General features: G+C 41.1%; 1 protein-coding gene across 8 annotated transcripts in view; it reads left to right on the top strand.

Moving 5' to 3' along the window:
* Positions 1–25610, top strand: part of RAPGEF5 (Rap guanine nucleotide exchange factor 5) — a 237837-nt gene that overhangs the window by 57584 nt on the left and 154643 nt on the right. For all 8 annotated transcript variants that reach the window (XR_010842255.1, XR_010842254.1, XR_010842256.1 and 5 more), the window contains exons 4-6: positions 2184–2305; positions 3751–3919; positions 18417–18483. Coding sequence is in view for 5 of the 8 variants with exons in the window: in XM_067042644.1 (XP_066898745.1) it covers positions 2184–2305; positions 3751–3919; positions 18417–18483 (358 nt within the window). In the remaining 3 variants the exon portion in view is untranslated. The remainder of the gene's footprint in view (positions 1–2183; positions 2306–3750; positions 3920–18416; positions 18484–25610) is intronic.

Below are 25610 nucleotides of genomic sequence, written 5' to 3'. Positions count from 1 at the left end.
TTGGTGGTGTTAGTGATAGTGTTCATCCTTACCAGGTGATGTTTTGCCTGGTGCAGATTTGTTGAAAGCGATTCGAAACATAACTTGTTAAATTGGAGATGGGGGTAGAAAGAGATTGTGTGCCCCCGAAACCGTAGCTCGCTCCGAGCGCGGGAGGCTGATTATTCGGTAATAACTACACATGACAGCAGTCACGGCGGTACCGTGTCTCAGCATATCCACTCAGCCCTGCACCTCCCCAAGACAGAGCCCTTCCCAATGAGAAGGTGGGGCTGGGTCACCGGCATCACCCGGCAGCCCGTTAGAAATGAGGGCTCAGAGGCTGCACCCAGCCACATTGCATCAGAATCTGCACGTCAACAAGATGCCCCAGGCAACTCCTACTAAACACAAATTTGGGAAGCCCTGGTCTGAGGCAGTCTTCCTCATCAGCTGTGAAGAAACAAGCCAACGCATCTGTCCAGTCACCATTTGCAATTTGACAGTTTAGTTTGTTGAGTAAATGTTTTGCTGTGTCCTGCCATGTCCCAGGTGGTGTCAGACACAGAGTGGGCTGAGGAGCTGTATGTATTGTTCTGAGAATAAGGATTAAGATGATAAAAGTGCTTTACAAGCCCAGAGATGCAGGCTAATTGACAGAGGTGTTGAGGAATTAACACTTTGAGCCTTTAATATGAAAGGTGTCCTGTAGAAGTTAAATTTGACGGTTTGGTCTAATTGCCTGTTTTGTTGCAATCTGTTTTCTTGTTTTGTTTCAAAAAACATCCATTTATTTGACTGTTAATCTTTCTTATGTCTTAATGCCAACCTGCAACTGGAATTGTACAGTTGGTACAATCTGGAATTGCCTTAATGGCCTCAGAGTATCTTTCAAATATTTACTCCCAAAAAGTGATACTTTATCTAAAGTAGAATATTTGTTCATATATCTCAGCAGAAATGTTTACTACCTTATTTTTCCATCCCTCAAGAAAATGTAGCATCTCATGACGTTTCTTCATACTGTTGGTTACTGTGTGATTTCTAGGTATTTATAACTATGCCAATCACAAAAGATAGATAATATTTTTCTGTTTTAGGAATACAAATAAATGTTGGCATCTTTTGGTCCTTAAATACCAAATATAGGAGAAAGATAGCCTTTTACATGATACATCTCTTTAAAAAAATTTTGGGTGACCTTTTTTTCCATACAGAAGAGTGGGTTTCAATGAAATAACTGCAAATTTAAAAAACTTATTTCAGAAAGTTTTCTTTGTTTGGTTTTTCATCTGAAGCTGATAAAGATGGGAAAGTAGGCATGAAAGTACCACTTGTGATGCCCAAATTGGGGCATTCTTTGAATACAGCTATGTATTTTAAGGATTACAGAGAGTATTTCTTGCATGTGGTTAGTGGAATCATCCAGGTTTATGGGTTTATGATCTAGGCTGCTTGGCAGATTGCTTAGATGATGTTAAAAAGATTAACAGTCAAATGTATTGTTCTTTGAGACAAATATTAAGATTTACTCTCCGTTTAAAGATCAGAAAACAAAACTTCATACTACTCACTGTGGTATAGCCTTGTCTAACCCTGGAATTATTTTGTTCTCAAAGAGATGAGATAAAAATGTGTAATTGCTTGAACCAAAGCTGATCACCACCAACTCGAGGTACTTGTCTTACCAAGGCAGAAGCATTGTCTTCAGGTAAAGGGCTGCTAAATTTATTCCTTCATTTATTCTAATGTATATATTCAGAGACTTTACCGTGGGCCTGGACTGTTCTGATGTTGGCGATTAATCGTAAGTTACATACACATAGTCTGTGTTCTCCTGAAAATTGTTCTCAAGGGAGATATTATTCATTTGGAAAGATGTATAATTGCTAAATGTTACATACACATAGTCCCTGTTCTCCTGAAAATTATTCTCAAAGGAGGAAAAGAGATACTATTCATTTGGAAAGATGTATAATTGCTAAATGTTAGGTGATGCAAAGAAGTATAAGAGGATATGATTCTAAGCTTCTGTAAGGCAAGAGATATTTGAACTGAAACCTGAAAGATGGTTAAGAGGTCCGTGTCATTTATGCTTGAGTTGCTTGTTTAAAAGCACATGAAATTGACAGTATTAAATTTCATTTTTTTTGGCAAATGGGTGGCAACCATGTCTTACTGGGAATGTCTTTGCTTTTGTCCAGGAGAAGCTGCGTTGGGTCAGAACTGGTAGACTGGCTTCTAGAACACTGTCCTTTGGTCCAATGCAGATCTATGGCCATAGGGGTCTGGCAGCTCCTACTGGATATGGGAATTATGTCATCAGGTCAGTGTTACATGTTTTGAAGGCACAGAATCGTTATGTTGTTAAGCTACTTGACCAAAATGTGTTTGATTTCCTAGATGATATTATAATCTAGATGGAAATTGTGTTTGCTGGTAAATATTTGCATTCTCTTATAAATGAATGTGACAGTTCATCTTTTGTCACTTCTCACACCTTTTGTAAAAATAACTAGGTACTTGTTGCATTAACTACTACCTGTAAGAGTCTTTCCCTTACCCACTACCTTCTCTACTTAAAATGATGCACACAATTTTTTAAAAAAATCGGTGACATCTTTAGTTGCTCTAAATGTGTGATTTGTCTTGCTGTACTTAGAATAATAATCAGAAACGGACTTTATGAGTAGAATGTGTATGCCATTTTAATTGTGTAAGTAGTCATAAACGATCTTTGAAGATAAGCTGTTTAAACTAAGAACAGAAAATTGATGTTAACTAGAAACTAAAATAGATGGTGGATATCTCTTCTCTTTGTTGAGCCAGGGAATGGAAGACTTAGAAGTCAAGCAGTGTGGATTCTTTATTTATCTCTATCACTCAGGTGCTGGTTTGTCACTGGGAAGCCCTTTTCTTCTATAGATGTTAAATATTGAGGGTCAGAGAACATAGTAAGTTTCAGAAAGGCACACCCCAGGTCCCACTGTGGAAAAGTGGTACAGATGGGGATGTGGGTGTAATCTTAGTTGATCACACCTAGCACCTGATGCTCTTCTTTAGAAAAACAGTTAACTGCCTTTGAGGAATATAATTATCAGCTTGCTTGTGAGGTTCAGGTTTCTGCTTAGCAAAACATTTTGTGTTAATATTTTTTGAAAAAGTCTCCACGTCTTGATTTCTTTTAAAATAGGGTTTCCCAACCTTGGTAGTGTTGACATTTGGGGCTAGATAATTCTTAGTTAATGGGGGATGGTGGTGGCACTGTCTCATCCATTACAGGATGTTTAGTAGCATCCCTTTCTTCCACCCACCAGATGCCAGTAGCACCCCCTAGTTGTGGCAACACAGAATGTCACCCGACATTGCTAAATGCCCTCAGTGCTGGTTGAGAACCACTGATCTAAATCTTGCCATAGTGTTGTATTTGTGTATCACCGCAGTAATTCAACGTAGTGCTTTGGGATGCTAAAAAAAAAAAAAAAAGTTTCTTCTACTGCCTTTGCATTGCTATTGATTTCACCTGTCCCTGAAGTAGAACAGTTGTAAAATACGTGTGAATGTACTGGCCAGAGCTTCAAGTAATAAAAATAGGGTGGTCAGTAAGTCCTGTTTAATTCAATGGGACTGTGAACATGAATGGACTTCATTATCGTCCTATCCCTGGCTTCTCGCTAATAATTAGTAGGCCTTTCAATTTGTTATTCAGTTTATGGCTCTCTAAATGATATGCTTTACAAAACTGATCCACGCCTTTTTTGTTTCCAACAGTGGACCAGCATTTATGCTTTCAAGATACCTATGTTTTCTACCAGTTTTCGTCTGATGAGTGTAGCTACTTGTACTGTGAATTTGAAAGAGAAGAGGCATGGCAAAATGGTGTCAAGCTTTTACTGCAGCTTGTGCCTCTCCTTCCCACTAGAGCTGGCATCTGTGAACTGTAAGTAGATGCTGTGCTGTTCCATTGTAAAATTATTCTCACTTAGAGAGCCATCCCTGTTTCTGGGGACTGTGCTCTGCTTTTCAAGATCATCTTTAAGAAGTAATTGTTTTATTCCCATTTCTCAGATGCAGGTTCAGAAAGGTAAAATGCTGAAAATTCAGTCCAGTTAATAAATGACTGAACTGGTATTCCAACTCCAGGAGTCCGTGCCTCACCGGCTGCACCACGCTGCTTCTCATTTAATCATTGCTATATGAGTAGGTGATATACGTTGAGAATAAACATGATTTAGCTTAAGTTGGAATAAAATAATAACTGACATCTTATCCTCTCTCCAAGTCGTGACTTTCCTAGGAAAGAGCTCAACAGACATTTCTGAAAATAACCTAGAAGCAACATTTGGCAAATTAAAACACATGAATCATTATCCCATGAAGATGCTGAGTCACTCTATGATTAAAATGAATTAAAATGAATTCATTAGATGGGGTGTGGGAACAGGACTTGAGTCGTCATATGATGATTCTGATATGACTTTGTTTATCCACAGCATTAATGACAAGCTTATTTCAGTATAATGAATTGCAGATTAAAATTTCAGTTAGCAACTTTTATGTATTCAATTTTTAGAATACGTTGAGATTAGCAGGGCAAGTGGTATTATCCTCATCTCATGGGTAAGAAAAGTAGGTTCAGGGAGAAGCACCCACAACCATAACAAAGATGAGTTACTCTTGTTAAAAGAAAGACAATACAGAACAGTTATTACAGGCTTTTAGAAAAGAAATAAAATGTCAGAATATTAATGAGACACTAATAGGTTGAGTGCAGAGGATGCATTTTATGTCAGGAACTATGCTAAATGCTTTATGTTCATTATTTCATCAGTTTCTACTATTTTAAAGTGAGGAAACTGAGGCATAGCGATCAAGTAACCTATCTACGGTCACACAAGTGGTGTGTGGAGCATTCCATGTCTGTCTGGCTGTAACACCCATGCTTTTAACAACTGCTAGAGTGTGTGCCCAAGAGTTATGGGGGTCATTCTAGCTTCCCTTTCTGAGACGTTATAACCAGAAGCTATAAAAATATTAGACTGACTCTGAAATGGTTATGAATGCAGTGCCACTGGCACCACCACTGTTTATAGAGGTCCTTGCCATGGTAAAGCAAATATAATGCATCATTCGATTGTCTAAGTAAGGAAAATGTTTCTTAATGCAATGTGGTCTTAATGTAAGTCAGAAGTTTCCCAGGAAAAGTCAGGAGCATTTCAGTAAATTTTAAAAAGCTTTCTAAGAAGGAGTGGAATGCTTTTTAAGCTAGAGGTGGCTGTGACTCTGTGGGACCGGCAGCTTTTCTTAACCATTTCCCATCCTGAAGTCGGAAGTATGCGCAGTCCCAGGGGGCATACCCAGATTAAAGGTGTCTGAAGTAAACTGGCAAGCAGTCCTCATGGTTTATCTCCTTTCTCTCCCACCGAGGAAGCAGTTTGGAATGCCAGTGAGATGACCTTTTTACAGCGAATCCCTGAGTCTACTGTAGGTTCTAAAGATGAAGCTATTTAAAAAATTTGGTTCCTGATATTCCAGATTACTTGCAGTCTTTTGTCACACTGATCACTTTATACAGTGTCATGCCTCTGGGGTTGATAATCACTATAGCATGCCTTATCAGCACATTCTTTTTCTCTTGGTGTGAACTTGTATATTTGGGGGTGGTAATTCCTCTGGGAAAATTGGCATTGGGGAGCTATAGACCTGTTTATCCCATATTATAAGTACAAACTATAAGAAGATAAAATTACTGAACCCACTGCAAGTCTCTTCTGGAGCAAGAATATATATGTGTGTGTGTGTGTGTGTGTGTGTGTGTGTGTGTGTGTGTATTTATGTATTTATTTACTCTATACTAGAGTTATAAGCAGACTTCTAAGCTCTGATATAATGTTTTGGGCCAAATTTTTGAAAGCCAAAGTTTAGGTTATCCAGACTTGGAGTAAATTGTGGTCAAAGAAAAGATGTCTAGGGATATTGTCCTCTGCCAGTTGGGTTGTCACAGCCCTCCCTAAGGTTCAACACATACGATCCCATCATAACTTCTGCTCTAATCTGGTGATCTCCATTCATTCTAGCCCACACTCGTTTATCCTCTCATAGCCTTGTGAAGTTCTACTCTTTCCTTGTCAAGTTCTACCCACCCCTCAAGGGGGAGTCCAAGTCCTACCTTGACCACAGAACTTCCGTGATACGTGCAGTCTATGGACAGCCCTAACTTTTAGTAACCTACGGCTCTTGCTTTTGTTTCAATTTTATTTTCCACTCTTCTATGTCATTCTTAGTCCTACGGTATTCATTCCACTGTATTATCCATTCAGTTTAACCTATTCTACCGAAATGCCCTCTAAAATTCTCTTGACTCATTAACTTACATTGTCCATTCACAAGCTGAAAACCTGGTCTTGTAGTTCTTTTTGTTTTTTTTCCGGTACGCGGGCCTCTCACTGTTGCGGCCTCTCCCGTTGCGGAGCGCAGGCTCAGCGGCCATGGCTCACGGGCCCAGCCGCTCCACGGCACGTGGGATCCTCCCAGACCGGGGCACGAACCCGCATCCCCTGCATCGGCAGGCGGACTCTCAACCACTGCACCACCAGGGAAGCCCCTCCTGTGGTTCTTTTAATAACCTTTTTGATATTTGAAGGCCATGAAGTCTGCCTGTGCAGTTCTACATTGGGGTCGTCCTAATTTGCTGCCTTCTCTCTAAATCCCTTTAAAATTATGTGAGGAAACTACTTCATGTCTCTATGTAAACACTGTTCTGTAAAGATTCATTTTTAAAAAGAAAAGAGAAACAGATTTTTTTTCCCATTTAAAATAAAATGTTTAAAGCAGGAAGGGAAATGGAACTAATGCAGGTTTCTAGGCTAATGTGAAGAAACAAAATTCCTATGCTATACAAAATAACTTTTCTATCCAAAGTGAATAGATAATTTGAAAAAAGTGAGTGCGTTGCTTGTCAAGGGTACTGTCTCTGGGGGAAGAAAGAACAATCGTGGAATCTTATTCAAACTGAAAGGCAAATCAAATCATCCAGAATGTCCTTTTTTTCCTCTTTTTTATTGGGGGTGGGGCAGTTAGGAACGCTGAAGTAACAGTGTCGGTCGGGAAAGGCAGCCTAATAATTCCTCTAGGACAAGTAAGACGTGCTTCTGTCTAACACTGACTTGGAGAATTTAGACTGTGCGGGAGCTTAGCTATTTTAATTCAACTGCCTGTATTGCAGCCCTCCCGGCTTGCCCAGGGGTGGGTGTGGCAGTGCTCTGAATAACTGAGTCTGCGAACCTTGATACATAAAACTATATTCTGCCAATTACAGGGCAGTTAACACTTATGCTGCTGTTAAAAGAGTCATAGAAGATTGCTAAAATTTAACTTATGCTGCAATCAGGCAGGGAAAGTAAAATGTAACTTCTTCATTTTTCTCTAAGCGTTGTGTTGTCCACATGAACCTCTGTCCTGCTGGACAGCCAGAAAGAAGGAAAAGAGAAGCCCCATAATTTTAGCCTAATCCAGGAAAATGACTCTGATAAGGAAATTTAAAAGGTTTCCTTGTTAGCTCTTGAGCATATTTTGGTAAAAAGGTTCAGTCTCTCTGCGCCCTCTGCTTGCTCCTCAGCAAGACAGCCCCTGGGGATATGGTGAGTGGTGTGGGCCCTTGACCCTAGCAGACCAGGCTTGCCCGTCAGGTTGGCCCTTTCCCATCTGCATTGATCTTGCCTGGTGACATCTGAAGTGTGACTGGGGTGCGCTTTTACTGTGGAGCCTACTGTCAGTTGGGTCTGTGTCTCTCGGCTTGATCAGTGCCCGGTGGTCCTGGCTGATGCGTCCTCCTGGAATGTCAGCATCAGCAGACATTCTGATGCTCCTGAGGTCTGGCTGCGGCTTCCATAGACATCCCATCCAATCACCTGACCTCTGCTGAAACTTCCTCTCATTGCATCCCACCCTGACCTTCCCTGACTCTAACCTATGTGTTAAACACACACACACACAAAACACAAAAAAACCAAAACCCCACCCCACTGTTAATGAGCAGAGTACACCTTCCATTCCTCGCCAACCAACTCTAGGAAAAGCTCAGCCCAGAGGATTAAGATGAATTTGTTAACACTCATGACTCCATGCTTTAGGTAGAGAAGCAGAGGGGCACTTGAGGTAGATGGTACAGTGTGTAGGGCAGGAAGTTAGGAAGACGGGTGGCGTGTTGAGAGGGTACAAGGCAGCTTGATGTGGCTGGAGCGCTGGGTCACAACCAGTGGGGGGCCGAGGCTCCGATTGGTTGCAGGGGTCTGCACATCTATAGGGAAGCTAAGCATTGTCTTTGTATTGAATAGAAAGAATGACTTAACTGTATATAGATGCTGCCGAAATAAGTAAAATACAATTTATTTGAATTCACGGTAATGTTTTTGTCATATAATTGCTCAACAGGTACAGAGTTCGTGGGTCTGTGATCTATTTCTATGTTAAAGGGGTCCCCCACTTAAAAATGGGGAACGAATGGCTTGGTCACTTGGCCTAAGCTGCCCTGGCAGTGACAATAATACAAAAAATAGCAGTAATAGTTAACACTTACATGTACTTACCACATGCAAAGCACTACTCTGAGCATTTTCCATATGACTCATTTAATGCTCACAGAAGTAGTTTGGAGTTGTGATGCGGAAACTGAGGCAAGACAGGTTATGTAACTTGCCGAAAGGGCAGGCCTCTGTACTTGGTGGCAGGCAGCAACATGAATTGAAGGCAGAAGGTGAACTTGGAAGTGATCTTCATGGCACTGGTTCTCAACCATGATACTTAAAAAAATAAACAGGTATAACCTGAGATATACTGAGTCTGGATTGGAGTAGAGAGATGAGACATGGATATCAGTACTTTTTGTAAAGTTCTACATGTGAGGCTAATGCATACCAAGGTTGAAATCTACTGTTCTATAAAGTTAACCTTACAGAAAACTCAGTTAAGTGATAGGAAATGTGAAAGTTAATTAAATCAGAGTCTCAAAATACTATGTAAAGAAGCCAGATTAATTTTTTCAGAACATAAAGATTTTATTGAGCATGGTACCTATTGCCACCTGGCTAACACTTCTGAAATTCTGTAAATTTGCATTTATAACTGGAAGGGATTTCCTAGATAATTGAATTTGCTCCTCTTAATTTTTAGGTAAGGAAAGGGGTCTACTCTCTACTGAGTAACTTACTTAACAGCATTTACTGACGATCAGGTTTGTGTAAAGTGCTGTGCTTAGCCCTGTAAGAGATGCGACCATATGTAAGTAATGTAAGGCCTTTTATGAGGCCAGCTGTATTATGACAAAGTTCAGAAAAAGAAAATGAATGTAAACACAAAAGTCTTATCAAATAGTACTGAATTAGATCTGGCCATATATAAAAATGATAATACATCATAAAATGGTATTTATCCCAGAAATACAAGATGATTCAACATCTAAAAATCAGTCAATGTAATTCACCAGATTCAGTCCAAAGAAAGAAAGACTATGCAGAAAAATCATTCGAAAAAAACTCAATATCCATTCATGATATAAATTCTCAGAAAAGTAGGACTATAAGGGAATTTCTTCAATCTGATAAAACCTTACATAATACTTACAGCTTACATCATACTTAATAGCAAAAGACTGAATGTTTTTCCACTAAGATTGGGAACAAGGCTAATACATTGCCTCTTACCACTTCTTTTCAATACTAGCCAGTGCAAGTAAGACAAGAAAAAGAAAGAAAGTGTATGCAGATTAGAAGGAAAAAAATAAAGCCATCTCTCTTTGCAGATGACATAGTTATATACATAGAAAATCCCAAAGAATCTACAAAAAACCTACTAGGCCTGATAAGTGGGTTTAGCAAGGTCACAGGCTACACGGTCAATATAAAAAAAAATGTATTTCTCTGTACTGGCACAAAAAGCATTATGAAATACTTAGGTATAAATCCAAGAAAATGTACAAAAGTTGTATGTCAGACACTTCATAAGCCTGATTTAAAAAATCAAATCGAAGTAAGTAGAGGATCTATCCATATTCATGGATTGGAAGATTCAGAATTGCTAAGATGTAAATTCTCCCCATATTGACCTGTCATTTCAGTGGCAGTTATCTCCTGATCTGTTGGCCTCACCACACATGCATAATAATAAAACCTACGTTTGGAAACATTAACCTCTAAACAGGGAGTGTCCTGGAGCTCAGTCTTCAGACATCTTTTTCTCTTCTTACTCTCCCTCACCCAGTCATGTATTTAATATCAGCTCCACAGTGATGACTCCCAAAATTCAGGTTCCTGCATTCTCTTAGGACCTTATATACAATAATAGTACCACCACCAACTACCCTGTCACCTCTGATCCCTTTATTCTCCTTATCCTGCCTAACTTGTCCTTTTCTACATGACATGTATAAGCAACATGAGAAATCCATCGGCATCCTTAATTTCTGAAATAGTGCGAGATTAACAGCCTCTAACTGGGGAGATCAACTTCAAGTTTGTCATTCCTGTGTCCCAAACCTACTCTTTGTATTCCTCACTTTTCGTAATTAGGCTCTCATTTCATGAATCTTGAAGAGGAGGAAAGACTGGATGAGTAAACAAACATTTTTTGAGTATTTCTCAAAAAAACTTTTCATGATGGAACTTGGCATAAGTTTTGTATTAGAATCATAGGTGAAGAGAATTTTCATTTATCACTTTAAATTGTTTGTTTAAAAAATGCTGTGAAACCAGCTTGTCTTAGTCTTTGTTATTACTCATCACCCCCTGTCCCAAGGAAACACTAAGTCCTCCAAAATTTCCATTGTTTACAGACCAGACTTATTCCAGGTGTGGGAAGAGACAGCTTATCTTTATGAGAGTACATCAATTTAGGAACAATACAGGAATTTTAACAACAGTTGAACTTTTAGGCATGCTTGTGCCAGCATTCGAAATGTAGCTGTTTAATTAAATATTAAGCATTAGTTCTCAAATCTTCAATATAAAATGTGAAAGAGATATTAGAAATAACTTTGTTCAATTTTAGATGAATGTGTCACTGTATACCCTGGACCTTAATAAAACTTGTTACATTCACAATTTACTACTGTTTGGTAAATTTCCTCTATAAGTATAACTGATAGCTTGATGCTATGAAAAATTATCTTCTCTTGAGAAGGTTGAACAGGTGTTTGTATTCATAATGTCAATGATCTCAAAAAAAAATCCGACTCTCATTCTTCTACCGTCCCACTTTTTCTTTTTTTTTTTTTTTTTTTTTTTTTGCGGTATGCGGGCCTCTCACTGTTGTGGCCTCTCCCGTTGCGGAGCACAGGCTCCGGACGCACAGGCTCAGCGGCCATGGCTCACGGGCTTAGTTGCTCCGCGGCATGTGGGATCTTCCCGGACCAGGGCACGAACCCGTGTCTCCTGCATCGGCAGGCGGATTCTCAACCACTGCGCCACCAGGGAAGCCCCCACTTTTTCTTTTTGTAATAGGAATTTGCTTTGCTAAGCAAAATAGATTTGTCCGGTTGTAGATATTATGGGAAGATATAGGTGGGACAGTACTTGAGTGTCAGATATGACACCTTCTTATCCTCTTGGGGTCAGTAGGTGTTGGTTTCAGTAGAGATTGACTCTGGGTCCCTTGAGGAACATTCTCTTTTGTGGCAATGATTTCTTAGGGAAATTTTTTTTTTAAAATCTGGCCCAAGAAGTAAATCTGAAAGAGAAAGTCCCTAATACTTTTCCTTGCCTGACATTCAGCAGGTGTGGAGTAGACTCTGGGTTGTCCAAGAAGAACGTGGATTCTGGCATTGTCAGCTGACTTATCATCATTTCTTCCCAGCATGGTGGAGGAAGAGTCCCTCCTTCTGTTCCAGACTCATTCTTCTGCCTGGGCTGTGGGTCCTACCCTTCCTTGGACACTTCCCGTGCCTGCTTTCTCAGTTCCTCACTCTCTGTTGGCTGTTCTCCTTTCTCAAACAAATGGTTCTGTCAATTGTAAGAGGACGAAACCAAACCTACCTTTGATTTTATATCTTCTTCTAGGTACTTCTCCTCCATCTCGTTCACTTTACAGCCAAAGTTCATGGCCTTCAGCATAAAACCACAACTCTATAGCAGCCATAGACAGGCCCTGACTGTTCTGTCCTTGGCTTTATCTCTTGCTGTTTCCCACTTCCTTGTGGTGGTCATCCTGCTGAGTTCCAGGGCTACTCCTTTTCCGTCAGAACCTCACCTTGGATATGACTTCTCCCAAGATGCCTCTGAATCACAGATCAGGCTAAGCAACTCTCACTTGTGTTGTCAGAGTATCTTAAAGATGGATTTTGCTAAGCCCACTAAGTATTATGTGCTTTTTTTTTTTTTTCTTATATGTGTGTACTGTGCATCTCCTGTTTGTCGTGGGATCATGTTTGAAAGATTCCTGTAGAGTTTGTCTTGGTTCTGGTTTATTCCATGCCCTAGAATTTCACCAGCCTTTAGCAGGGGTAGTCTGAGGTTCACGCTAAAAATTGTGTTTTCCTCAGGTCCCTCCAGACCAAGCAGGGCGGGGCAGGGCAGCGTCAGCCTGGCTCAGGGTGGGAGGTGGTTGACGGACCTGCTCCAAATTCCCTAGGAACATCCTCTTCCTGATTTGGAGATACACGTGCTCCCCACATTCATGAAGTCTCAGTCTAGAATATCTCTGTTTAAGGCGAAGGTTGATGTATAGGGGTTATGTAGGAGACACTCAGAAACAAATGACAGCCCCAGGGATGGCAGTATTACATGAAAACTGATTGTTCGTGTCCTCTGTCATGTGCAACATACCTGGGCCTGGGATCGTGCTGGCTCACGTGGGCCTGGAAGGTCATGTGTGACACCTCACCTGGCTTAACACATGCCAGTTATGCATGGCCTACACCTCTTGAACCACTAGACTCCAAATGTTTGTCTATTTTATGGCTGTTGGATGCATTTAACACATTTTCCTGCAGGAACCATGTTATGTGTGGAGTGGTAGCTCTTGGCAACTCAGTGAATATGCCATTCAATATTGAGACCTAGATGTAGATAGATAGAACTTGTGCATTTTTAAGGTTACATCAATATACAAATGCAAAATGCTATTATTTAGATAATATTTCTGTAAGAAACGCTTCCAGATTTCCATCCTGAAATCCCAGGAAACCTCTTCCACTGTTGAAAAGGAAGTAGGATTTTCCAATTACAAGATGATACTAGTTGCTTTTGAATCTTGAGGCACAAATATTTTGGTCAAAACGTGATTAAGGAGTGTGTGTTCTATCTCTCGTATAGAAGATTTATGGTAAGCTTTATTTTGAAAAACGTCATTAGAATAATCTCAAACTCATTACATAATTCTCATGAAGGAATTTTTGCTAAGAGAATTTTGGGAACCCCTGCAGGCATACCAGCTAAACCGAAGTTTCTAGAAATTATACTGGACCTGACTGGTATAAAATGAATTCTACCGCCCAGCTAATGGCTCTTGTATGCTACTTCCTAAGGCTTTTTATTGGAAATCAACGCCACGTGACTGTTTAGCCCTCTCAGAGCTGAGAGTTTGTGTTGGGAGACCTTTTGCAGTCGGGAATTTCCTGCTTCTTTCCTGATGCAGTATGAATTGTGTAAATGATTGTCAAACAGTTGGTCAGGTTGGAAACTGTCACTAAGACTGTACTAATTATTTCTTAGGGGAAGATGAGGAAGTGAGGGTGACCATTGGTTGCTGTTATTTTATTTAAGATATTTTCAAAGTTACCAGCTCTTTAGAGTTTGATATAAGAAAGTCATTCATGTTGAATTTTAGAGACAAGGAGGTCACTGGGAGGAGGGACTGCTACAGGGAGCTGGGAGGGTGATGGAAGAGCTGAGGGAAATAGCTCGAGTATAAACAGGGTCCTTCAGTTGAGCTGACTGCAGAGAACAAGCTGATGTCTTGTGCTGTGGTCGTCTGGGGATGGTGGTTGATAGCAGAGCATTCCCTGAAGTTTAAGGTCCTCAGTTAATGTTTTCAATGAAGATTTATTGAATGCTTCCTATGGACTGTGTTGTGTTCTAAGTGTTGGGGATGGAACCAGGAACAAAACAGACAGAAATCTCTACTCCCATGGAGCCTATATTCTAGGAGGGGAGAGGACAGGCAATTTCATAAACAAACAGATTTATGGTAGTTAATGGTAGAAAACTTTATGCAGATAAATACAGTAGGAAATGAGCGATAGAGATGAGGGTCAGGAAAGGCCTCTTCAGGAGGTTGACAGAGACTTGAAGGATGTGAGGGAAGAAGCAGTGTGCATTGTGAGGGAAGTGTTCTAGGATAAGGGGACCGTCAGGGCAAGGCCCAAGACAGAAGCATTAAGGCAAAGTAAGAGTGACTGGAATGGAGTAGAGAAGTGAGAGATGTCAGCCACTGTAGAGGCTTTGGCTTTATACTGAGAAAGATAGGGAGTCAGTTGAGGATTTTGAGCAGAGGGGGGACACGATCTAACTTACATGTGAACAAGACCACTCTGGCTCCTGGGTCGAGGTAAGAGATCCTGTGGCTGCAGCAACAGCAGTTGGAGTAGAGGTTGTGAGAAATGGTCAGAAGGGAGATATCCCTTGAAGGCAGAGCTGATAGGATTTGGGGATGGATACAGCGTAGACTGTAAGGCGGGGGGCGGGCTGTTGGGCTCAAGGATTACTTCCAACTGCAAGGATGGAGTTGCCTGTAGTTAAGCGGGGGAAGCCTGTAGGGAGGGCAGGGGTTTGTTTTGCTTTTGGTGGGGATTGAGTAGAATGATAATGTGTCCTGTTTGATGGTTAGAGGGACAAGGGCAGAGGACCAGAGGCCGTTGCCATTCCTGTGTCCTCACAACGGCACCCTTAGATATTGCATACCTCTTGCACTTACAAAGACTAGGCATTAGGATTCGACACACTAGGATTCACAGCACTAGGATCCGGCATTTGCCTTGGAGGGTTATGGGTTCAGGCTTGGGCTGTTGGCAAGCAGAGACCTTGAGAAGCAGCCGTGAGAATTCGCAAAGGGATCACCAGTTGTGCCAGAGCTTCCTGCTGGCACAAACCCTCAAGGATGGGTCTTCCTTCCTGGGGCCACTTCCTTTTTTCTTCTCTTTCTTATGTGAACTTGTCACTGCCGTTGGCGGCTGAGTCCAGCCAGGGTTTCTCTCTCCCCTTGTCTAACCAGAGTCTCTCTTCGTCTCTTCTTCACTGAGCAGCACAGCCCCCTTTGGTAATAATGGGGCAAATATGCAAGTACAGTCCTCCCTTGGTATCCATGGGGGATTGGTTCCAAGGACCCCCATGGATACCCAAATCCACAGATGCTCGAGTCACTTATGTAAAATGGTGTACTACATATCACAGCTGATTCTTTCCTTTATTCTCCCTTGCTCCATCTGTTTCATTACCTGTTTTGATCTGACATGTGAGGACTTTGTCTTCCCTGAGAGTTGCTCTGATGTGTATTTATATCATCAAATAATCAGAATTTATCTCATTTTGTAAAAATACATTTACTGGGGGAAGAGAGTCTGGTACTTCTGGGCCTTTTGGCATTCAGCCGGGGAGGGGCCACAGTGGTGAGGAAGGAAGGGGAGTCGGGGAGCATCACCCTTCTCTCTTCCTTCCCCCCTTTCACGCTCTCCCGCTGTTTGCCTGTCCCCCTCAGTCCTGCTCCCACGTCCCTTTTCTACGCCAGGTGCCATGCAGTTACCTGCTGGTGCAGGGCCAACCTGGGACTCCCTAGCAGAAAGGAAGAGTCTTTCTGAATTCTCGAGCAGCCAGTGGGAGAATCCCTGAAGGTGTGAGTCTGGAGGAAAGCAGGACCAGATCTGGGTTTTGGAAGGAGAATCCTGGCGTCTCTAGGAGATGGGGTACAGGAGGAGAGGCAGAGACAAGTTGGTTAGAAGGTGGTTAGAATAAGTTGTGGGGCCTCCCTGGTGGCGCAGTGGTTGAGAATCCGCCTGCCGATGCAGGGGACGCGGGTTCGTGCCCCGGTCCGGGAAGATCCCACATACTGCGGAGCAGCTGGGCCCGTGAGCCGTGGCCGCTGAGCCTGTGCATCCGGAGCCTGTGCTCCGCAACGGGAGAGGCCACAACAGTGAGAGGCCCGCGTACCACAAAAAAAAAAAAAAAAAAAGAATAAGTTGTGGAGGTGAGGGCCTGTCAGCACGGCTTGTGGGGAGGAAAGTAGGAGAGCAGAGCAGAGGAGGATCTGGTGACTGGAAAGCGGGGAAGGGCCGCAGGGTGACATAAAGCTGAGTGGTGAGAGGAGCTGGCAGAACCGGTGAGGGCAGGAGGCAAGAGGATGTCAGTGGAAGTGATGTCGAGTTTGAGGAGCCTGTGAGATTCCCATGTGGGTGAAGACGTTCCGGAATGGCCATTTAGAGCCACATGGAAGTTAGATGGAAACACAGGGTGAGCTCAGGGAAGATTCAGGGGCTAGAGAAGGACTTGGGAGTTCTGGGTATAAATTATGGTGATTGAGGGGATAAAAATGGGACACGGGCTGTGGGACAGCTCTCAGGAGAGCATCACTCTGTCTGTCTTACATGTATTTCCTTTAGAAACGTTTCTGCCAAGGCATGTTTTGTGCTGGAAGCGTGATGAAAGATAGTGTTGCTTGAACAGAGACAAATTATTTGTCACTGAGGTAGCAACAGCTTGGCCATTACTCATCAAATAGCCACGATCAGTGACATACACAAGAGCTTCCCTTGGAGTTTTGAGTTCCTTTCAGCAGTTTGTTGAAAACACATTCATGACAGATTCTGTGCTAATGCAAAATATATCATGCACATTAACTCATCGTTCAGGTGCTGCTGGGGGCTGAGAGGCATGAACGGGCACGATCAGCTTGCGCTTCAACACAGACACAGATGGGACGTTGAAGCCCTTGTTTGGTGCTCTTGTGTCTAATGCTCTTGGCTCCTAATTTCCTCTCAGAGCTGTTTGTCACCTCAGCATAATCTCATAAACCTAGTCTGGTGGCTTATGTTATAAAGGGTTGCAAATCTCTTCCCAGCGTTACTTCGTGGGTATGGAAACCTTGTGAATAGATCATTTTAATAATAAGGCTCATTGTTTGAAATGTTCATTATCAAGGTCATGTTTCAGATGCTTTGCTGCACTAGGAATGACATTATTTGACAACATGCCCACTGTTTCATATCTAGAACATGCAATTCTTGTAAAGGCGGTAGTTTGTAATTCATTGCTCTAACTTGAAGGGTGGGATTTTTTTTCTTTTGAAAGGGTTTAATAACATTTACAGAAACAGGAAGCCAGTGCCAGAATTGATACGACTGGCTTTTCTTTTCTTTTCTTTTTTTTTTTTTTTTTTTTTTTTGCGGGCCTCTCACTGTTGTGGCCTCTCCCGTTGCGGAGCACAGGCTTGGGACGCACCAGGGAAGCCCTTTTCTTTTCTTAAAGAGCATCTTCCTAGCTGTCTTAGGAGCCAGGAGAAGCCCTCCTGCCCCGCGAGGCTCGCGCTCCAGCTGGCGCACTGCAGTTCCCGAGACTGAAATCAATCACTGGACTGCCAGTGCCATATACCGCCGCTCTGCAAGGCAATTACCACCAATCCCCCCCAGTCCACAGGTGTTGAAAGGAATAGCTTGTGGAAATAGATCTGGGAGACAATTACATATATTCACTTGGCATTAGTCACTGTTTTTTTCTGTTGGCCAAGTCAGGAAAAAAAATGTAATTTTATAAGGTTTGTCTGAAGTAGATAATTTTTTTATGTTAGCATGTACATTCGTGTGTTGAAAAATTTGTCATGAATTACATCAGAAAGATGATTTTTCTAAACACACTGATCTTATACTGTGTATTATGTTGTATGTCTCCTTAGTTATTTAACACATGCATAATTTTCTTCTCAACTGGGCTGTGGTCTCGTAAAAAAGACCAAAGTGCTTCTGCTGTTGTATTGAACGTAATTCCTATCACAGTATTAGTCTTTTAATAGACCATTTCATAATAAATCTGTTTGGGCTGAAACTCAGCTGTAGTGGAAAATTCGTGTTTCATATTTTTGGAATCTGGATTTCATTTAGACTTAGCGGGAATGTCAGTACTTTACGGTATATTCGCCATCCACTTGTGCTCTGTGCATGCCCGTGTTTGTAAATCTGGTGTGTCAGGATTATTCTGTGGTATCATTTGGAGAGCAGTACGCAGCCCTCAGGATTTAATTGATGTAAGGGAAAGACGTTCTTGCTAATTGATTTCTAAGGAACAGTTGGGCTGCAACAGAGCTGTGTTTCTATGGCATTATTGTCACCGTTGTTACTCGCATGGGCACTTTCACTAATGTATTAAGCAATACTGCTAGTATTTACCATGTATTCCCCATCACTTGGTGAATAAATTTGAACAACCAAAGCTGAAGAGTTATTTCTTTTCTGTTTTCCAAAGATCTCATCAGAAAATTGAAGACTCAGAAGAGAGCAGCCATGAAATTCTTTGTCGTCTAACGTCTGCGGTAAGGCCATGTGATTTCCCTGCCTAGGGGTGCAGAAATAATGAGGGGTCTTTGAGGGGCGGCAGTCTGGGTAGTGGTGTAGAGTCACTTGCCCTATGGCTGCTCATCACTGTGGGAGGCCCAAGTAAAGGCAAAAGGAGTCAATGGCATTAACTTGTTCTACTCTGATGCAGCCTCTCCTGCAAGATCATATCTGCTCTTGGTGGAAAGTTCCTGGAACCTTAGTGGAGGATTTTTTTTTTTTTTTAATACAGTATGATTTAACCTAGGGAAAGTTGTGACCTGCTGCACACAGGAGAAAAGACTGTATGTTTCATTAGGAAAAAAACAATCACCTCAACCAACAAAAGATCAAGTCCTCAGTTTTTAATGTAGTAGATTGCAACATTTTCATTATGTCTTTTAAAGCCATTAATTAGAGTCAGTAAATGACCTGTTGGTTGAAGGAAAGCTTATCCCCTTCTTCCTAGAAAAAACTGGCCATGGTCTCTAATCATGGAGCTCCAGTTTTTGACAGGCTCTGGCAATCCTATCTCACAAAATCTTTATCCATTGGCTGGGCTTTCTGGAAACTTTTCTAGCCTTACCAAAGATTCTTGAATTCTTCTTTAACTGCATTCTTTAAGCAGTGCTTGCTGAAAGTCATGCTGGCTTGGGTTATATATGTGGAATGAAACTGATCTTACACAGTTCGTACACCAAGTCTTGGCATCTGGGCACAGCTTGAAAGTTAAAAGTTGTCTTTCCTACTCTTCTGGAATGTAGCTTAGAAAAGTAACTTTTGGCTAAATACAGTGCTCAGTGGTATAAAACTTCACATGAAATGAAATCTTTACAGCGTGTTATGAAAAAATATTTAACGTGACCTTTGCAGTTTAAAATATTGACCAAAGAGGAGTGCCTATTATGTGCAAAATTGTTAACAGCCATCTGTTTAAAAAAGACACTCACTACAGACCAAATACTATGTTAAACATTGTGTGTGTCTGTACATACATACATACACACGCACACGTTACACTTCACAACAGCCCTGTGAAATAAGTGGCGTCATCTCTGTTTTACAGACATGAAAGCTTCTAGAGGTTAAGTAACTTGCCCAAAGTCACCCATCTAGAAAGGAACAAAGCCAGGATCTAAACTTAGAATTTTCTGCTTTCTAATCATGTTCTCTTAACTGCTACACCTCATTTTTTTATAACGTAATACAGTTATTAGGTAAGTTTCAGAAGCAGCGGACAGGTAAGATGTGGTTCCTACAGCTATACCAGGAAGATAGGCACATTAAAAAGTTAACCTATAAAACAGCTGGCAATTGAGCATCAAAAATCATGATGTGTAGATAGTAAGTCCAAGAACCGTAGCAGAGAGCTTCATTGAAGAGACGGGGCTTGCACCATCATTGAAGATAATCAGGATGTGAACAGGTGACAAAGGATGTGTACTCTAGCTGTAGGATTTATTGTGTGCAGGCAGAGGAATGGGAAAATACAGTGGGAAAATAGTAGACCCATCTGGTTACAGAGGAAGCACCTAATAGAGAAAAGTGAAAGACTTTTTGAACAACAGATTGACATGATGAAGCAGACGTTTAAGAAACAAGAAGATGAGTTGGAGATGGGAAGACTGGTTGAGAGGCTGATGAAAACCTATTATAGTTTCTGGAGGTTTGTGGGGGAACCAAAAGAAAACTGAGTTCAAAAAGAAGCATAAAGAAGTTTTTAAAAATCAGTAGAACAGGTACATGTAGAGGAGGAGTCAGATAACCGAAGTTCTGAACTTGAATGGAAAAGTGAAGATACTCTTAGGAAGCTGAGTGAAATGCGTGGAAGGAGAGATGACATAATTTTGGACACACTGAGCTTGAGGACATAAGGATGTAAAAATATTCGGGAAACACCTGGAGACGCAAATCTGGAACTCAGAAAGGTCAGGGCTAGAGTTATGGGAACGAGTCCAGGTTGTCGATTGAAGAGCATAGTAGTGGAAGATGGAGTCTTGGGCAGCACCCATGACAAGAGGGCAGTAGGGAGATGAGAGGACAGTGAGAGGTGGAAATACTGAATGGTTTATACCATGAAAGTTAAATTCAAGAAGGCCTCTAAAAAGGAGGGTGGACAACAAAGTGTTGGCTATGTATTTGGTTGAGGTAATCTTGCTAGAAAAAAATCACCAAGCTAAAAGACTGAGTAAAGTGAGGTAAGGTGCTAGGGTGGGAATGAGAATACAGGGTAGAGGAGAAAAATTCACGTCTTAATTGATGGCTGATCGGCCTGGAATAGTGAAACTGTCTTTGAACTGAGAACGTGGACCTTGATTCTTAGTTCTTCCAACGCTATGACCCTGGCCAAATTGAGTGCTGGACTAGACAATATCTAAGGTCTAAAATTCTTCTGTTCATTGTATAAGCATTTATGAAGGGACTGTTGTGCTTCACCTCTTCACAAAGTAGTTATTCCTGTTGGCTTTGATATGAAAACTCTGTTACCTAGCTGTTAACACCATGTAGGAAGGGAGATGTTTGCATACATCAGTCAAGTAACAGTTGTCATCTAGCATGACCCTTAAATGCATTAAAGGAAAGCAAAAGTGCCGTCTGTAATGCAGACTTATTAAAGTGCTCTTCGAAAGGTTTGTGTAATTAGGGGGCACTGGAAAGGGGGCAGCAGTTTCCCGCAATAGAGTTTACTGTAGTGCCCTGATATTCACCTCTTTTTACTCAAACTTGAGGGTTTTGTATGTTGCTATCTTTAAAAAAAAAAAAAAATCCTCATTTTAAAATAGTTTATTTCTTAGTCTCAGGTTAATCAAGAGAAAGGTCCTGTCATCTAAAAAAATAATACCTAAAATTCTACCCTGGAAGGAAACACTAGTGAGTTTCCATATTAAAGGAACATGAGAAGACAATGTGTATAGAAATAAAAACATCTTGATAATTCAGTCAGATTTACTGTTAAATGTACACAAACATGGACAATAAAAATGTTCCAGCTACATTTCTGGTGAGTTTCAGGAAAGAACCACTCTCCCAGGCACCTGACATCCGAAAACCTAAAGAAGAAAATTTTGGGAGAAGTTTTCAGCTTAAGGAAAAAGGACATGGCTATAATAGACTCCTTCCACTATGCACAGTCTACAGAAACACTCTGGGCATTATTATCTGAAAATCGTCTGGCTTTCCCTGTGGTACATGTGGTTTCTGCCTTAACATCTTAGCTTCCTTTTTAATATCTAATGACCTTACACATTTTGTTAACTTGAAAATCTTCTCTTCTTCATTTCCTATGAGTCTCTGCTAGTCTGATAAGCTGGCAGACCAAGAAGGGCCCTTGGATTACCTAGTCTCCCAGAGTGCCTGTCCTTGAAGTTCTGAGCATTATTTTATTTTATGTTTAAACATGAATTCTCCCAGTGTATATGCCAAAAGGAGTGTTCAGAATTGATAACATCGATTTTATATACTTGTTTTACAATCCAGGATAAACTAGACATAGGGAAGAATTGATAGTGAATGAAATATTGCTTTCAAAGTCACAGTTCTTAGGATGTAAATTTAGGAAATAAGCTCAACTTTGAGGCATTTTAAAGAACTGAGAAGTACTTGGGCATCATCCAAAGACAGGAAGTGGAAACATGGACATCCTTCAATAGGAGATAAAAACTGATTCTGGACTTCTAGCTCATGCTTCCTTAAAATCAACATCCTAAACAAACCATTTTGGGCTATTTCTGTTACTTTGGGCTAAATTTTCTTGATGGAAATTGTAGAGATAAGAAAACACAAACATCTGAGTGAAATTCATGATTTTTATTCACACGGTCAAACCACTGAGGTGATGTGAGTTAGGCTGAGTTGTGAATTTTACATATTAGGTGCTTATTTCATGCCATGGCTATATGAGTGGCGTTTATAAAAGGACGGGGTAGGGCATGTGGCGTGGTCCTCTGTGCTACTTGATCCGGCGAAGTCAGCCATCACTTGGATGATAGAAGAGAACAGTGTTGAGTGTCTACAATAAACGTGAACCTGGCGGTGGTAGTGGCGAAGAGTTTGTGGCCATATCTTGAGAGATGAATTCAAATGACAAATCAAGTATACAGAAGTTAGGAAGAGAGGTCAGTGTGCATGAGAACAGAATCTAATACTCGGGAACCATTTAACTAGACACTCTTCCACCCTCATGTTCCTTCTCAAAGCTGATGTAGTTGATAATTTTCAGCAGTTAAGATTTCTCTGTTGGTACGTTTCTGCTCTACCCTGTTGCTCATTTTCTTCAGCTCCTCAAACGTTAATGTAGAACCTCTGCGTTTCATGCTCTTAGTGGTATTTTCCAAATTCCTTCTCGTAGGGTATATTATCACTCCTCTGAGAAATACCACTGAGCAATCAAACCCAAATTATAAATGGGGTGACTGCTGTAAGTTCTAGAAGATCTTGAAGCAGATGAAGCCCCAAGAAGCCAATAGCCATACTAAGATATATAACTTTTGGTGAAAGTGTTAGAGAAAAAGAGATCTGCTGTGGAATTTTTTTTTTTTTTTTTTTTGCACCTCTGTAGGGAAAAAAAAAAAAAGTTGGTTATAACTGCAGCACGTTGTCAACTTCACAGAAAGGTTTTTTCCTGCTCGGTGTCCAGAAGTTGGACATAACTCCATCAGTTTTCACATCAACCATGAACTCGTTCTCTCATGCTTCCTAGCATTCTTTCTAGTAAAAGTCATTTTCTCATTTTTTTCCTATGTGAGATCCTGCTTTACAGGTAAAAAGGATCTGATTTTATTCTCATTAACTAAGACCTGCACTTACCCGGGGCCTCTGATTCTTCTCTTGTGTCATCTTTTCCTTAAATAGAATTCTCTTGGGAAATACTTTTCACGGAAGCCCAAGGAGCTTAGTCTTAATGAACAATCAATTGTCTTGTATCACAAAAAGCATGATACTAGGAAACTCAAAGACCCCAACTTTCTAAGATTCTCTGTCTTGTCAACTATCTCATTCCTCTCACATGCCTGTTCTCATATTTTGCTTTCACTCATTTAAAACTCCTCTCCTTTGCCATGTCTAATCATTCACCTGAACCTTCCACCATTTTCTTTAAGGTGTGTCTTTCACAGGACTCTGTCTACACCCTTTCTGGGTCAGGAAGTGTATATAAGGTGGCTAGGATTCCTTTAGTTTGTTCTTCCTGATGAATCTACAAGTTGGGTTGATACGTTGGAGAAATTCCTTGTTGAACAATAGTATCTGAAGATAACGGTGACAGCTTTTTTTGATTGGAAACGTTCACATTGATACCAGTTCAGGAAGCAGAAATAGCATGGGATTTGAGTTTTGCTGGATCTTTAAAGAGTTAGAATTTTGGAGATTTATTTAAGAGGTGATACGTCAAGTTAGTTAGGTCTAGAAATAATTTTAGGGAAGGTGGGGAGAATCTGTCGCATTGAGTACCTGATGAGCACAAACCAGTGATGAATTTTGCCACATTTAGAAATGCGGTTTTTTTAAATGCTGAAATACTAATTTCCACTCACCGTTTTTCCTGGCTATCTGCCTCTTCCTTTCTGAGGAATGGAGAAGCAGTGCAGTTAATCTCCATTTTCTAAGTCTGCCGCAGACTTGAGTGGGCATGTTTGTTAAGAGAATAAAAGTGACTCTGCCAGGGAATGAGTAACCTTCTGTCTGGCTGCCACAGGATTGTGAACATCTTATATTTCTTGTCTTTAGGGAACATAAAATTCTTATGTGGAATTGTAGCCTGGCTCCAGCCCTTCCAGTGGCTTCAGAGCTACTATGTGATTTGGGGAAGGGCCGGGTAGATTCAGTTTTGAGAAAGTGTCAAGTGAGGCCCTGGAAGACAGCTCTGGTTTCAAAGAGCATTCAGAAGGCCCCAGAGGACTTGGAGCACATTCTTGGTGTAGTATTCCTTGTTCTTGGTATTCATAAGAAGCCGTGGGGCTTGTTAGTACCTTCCCTCATTGTGCTTTAGAGCTACCCTGATCAGCTGTTACAGTGTTCAAGGTGCCTTTGGCCGTGGATTTTTAAGTCTCTAGGACCACTTGGAGAGCTGGTTAAAGCTCCTTCAGTTTCCCTCAGGGAGGATCTCACAGTAACATGCCACAAAGCCCATGATTGTCAACATGGGAACAGATAGCTCAATGGTATTTTTCTCTCCTTTGTCAATAAAAAAGGCTTAATATGTTCCATGTCTATCATACATCAAAGTGATTTTCTTCATCCTGGGAATAGATCCCTAAATACTGAAAGGTACAGACGTACATGCACACTGCTTTTTAAAATAGTTATTAAGTTATTGTCTCTACTTCCAAAGAAACCATCTGCACATGCCCAGATCATGTGGTAACCTAATTTAACTGTAGCCTTGTCAAGTTGGTTTTGGTGAACAGCATAGTACATGGCTTTTGCCTACTGCTGTGAACCCAGTGTAGGGGTATTTATTTAAAAGCATTTGTTCAGAAAGATGTCAGTGTGCAGAACCCATTCAAGAATAAAATGTGTCTTGATGAATCCCTTGTTAATAGGGGAAGAAGTGTGTGTGTGTGTGTGTGTGTGTATGTATGTACATATACAGTATATTATGGTCTTTGGGTATCTGTTCCCAAGATGGAGATAATAATTTTTACCTGCAATACACATAGAAAACATAAGCTTTTTTTTTTTTTTTTTCTGCGGTACGCGGGCCTCTCACTGTTGTGGCCTCTCCTGTTGCGGAGCACAGGCTCCGGACGTGCAGGCTCAGCGGCCATGGCTCACGGGCCCAGCCGCTCCGCGGCATGTGGGATCTTCCCGGACTGGGGCACGAACCCGTGTCCCCTGCATTGGCAGGCGGACTCTCAACCACTGCGCCACCAGGGAAGCCCATAAGCATTTTTAATTGACAAGGAATAGAAATAGATCATTTAGCTATCAGTTTGTATATAAACAAGGGAAAAATAATCTGAAATATATATATATATATATATATATATATATAAAGTGAATCACTTTGCTGTATACCTGAAACTAACACAGCATTGTAAATCAACTATATTCAGTTTAAAAAATTAAAAAGTCAAAAAAAATTGTGTATTTGCAGTTATGGGTTTGTGAAGTGTTCCTGTGAAACCCT

The sequence above is a fragment of the Kogia breviceps genome, chromosome 9 (assembly GCF_026419965.1).
Source record: "Kogia breviceps isolate mKogBre1 chromosome 9, mKogBre1 haplotype 1, whole genome shotgun sequence".
NCBI classification, from domain to species: domain Eukaryota; kingdom Metazoa; phylum Chordata; class Mammalia; order Artiodactyla; family Physeteridae; genus Kogia; species Kogia breviceps.
The sequence above is the reverse complement of the archived record's forward strand: the minus strand, read 5'-3'. Positions and strand labels throughout refer to the sequence as shown.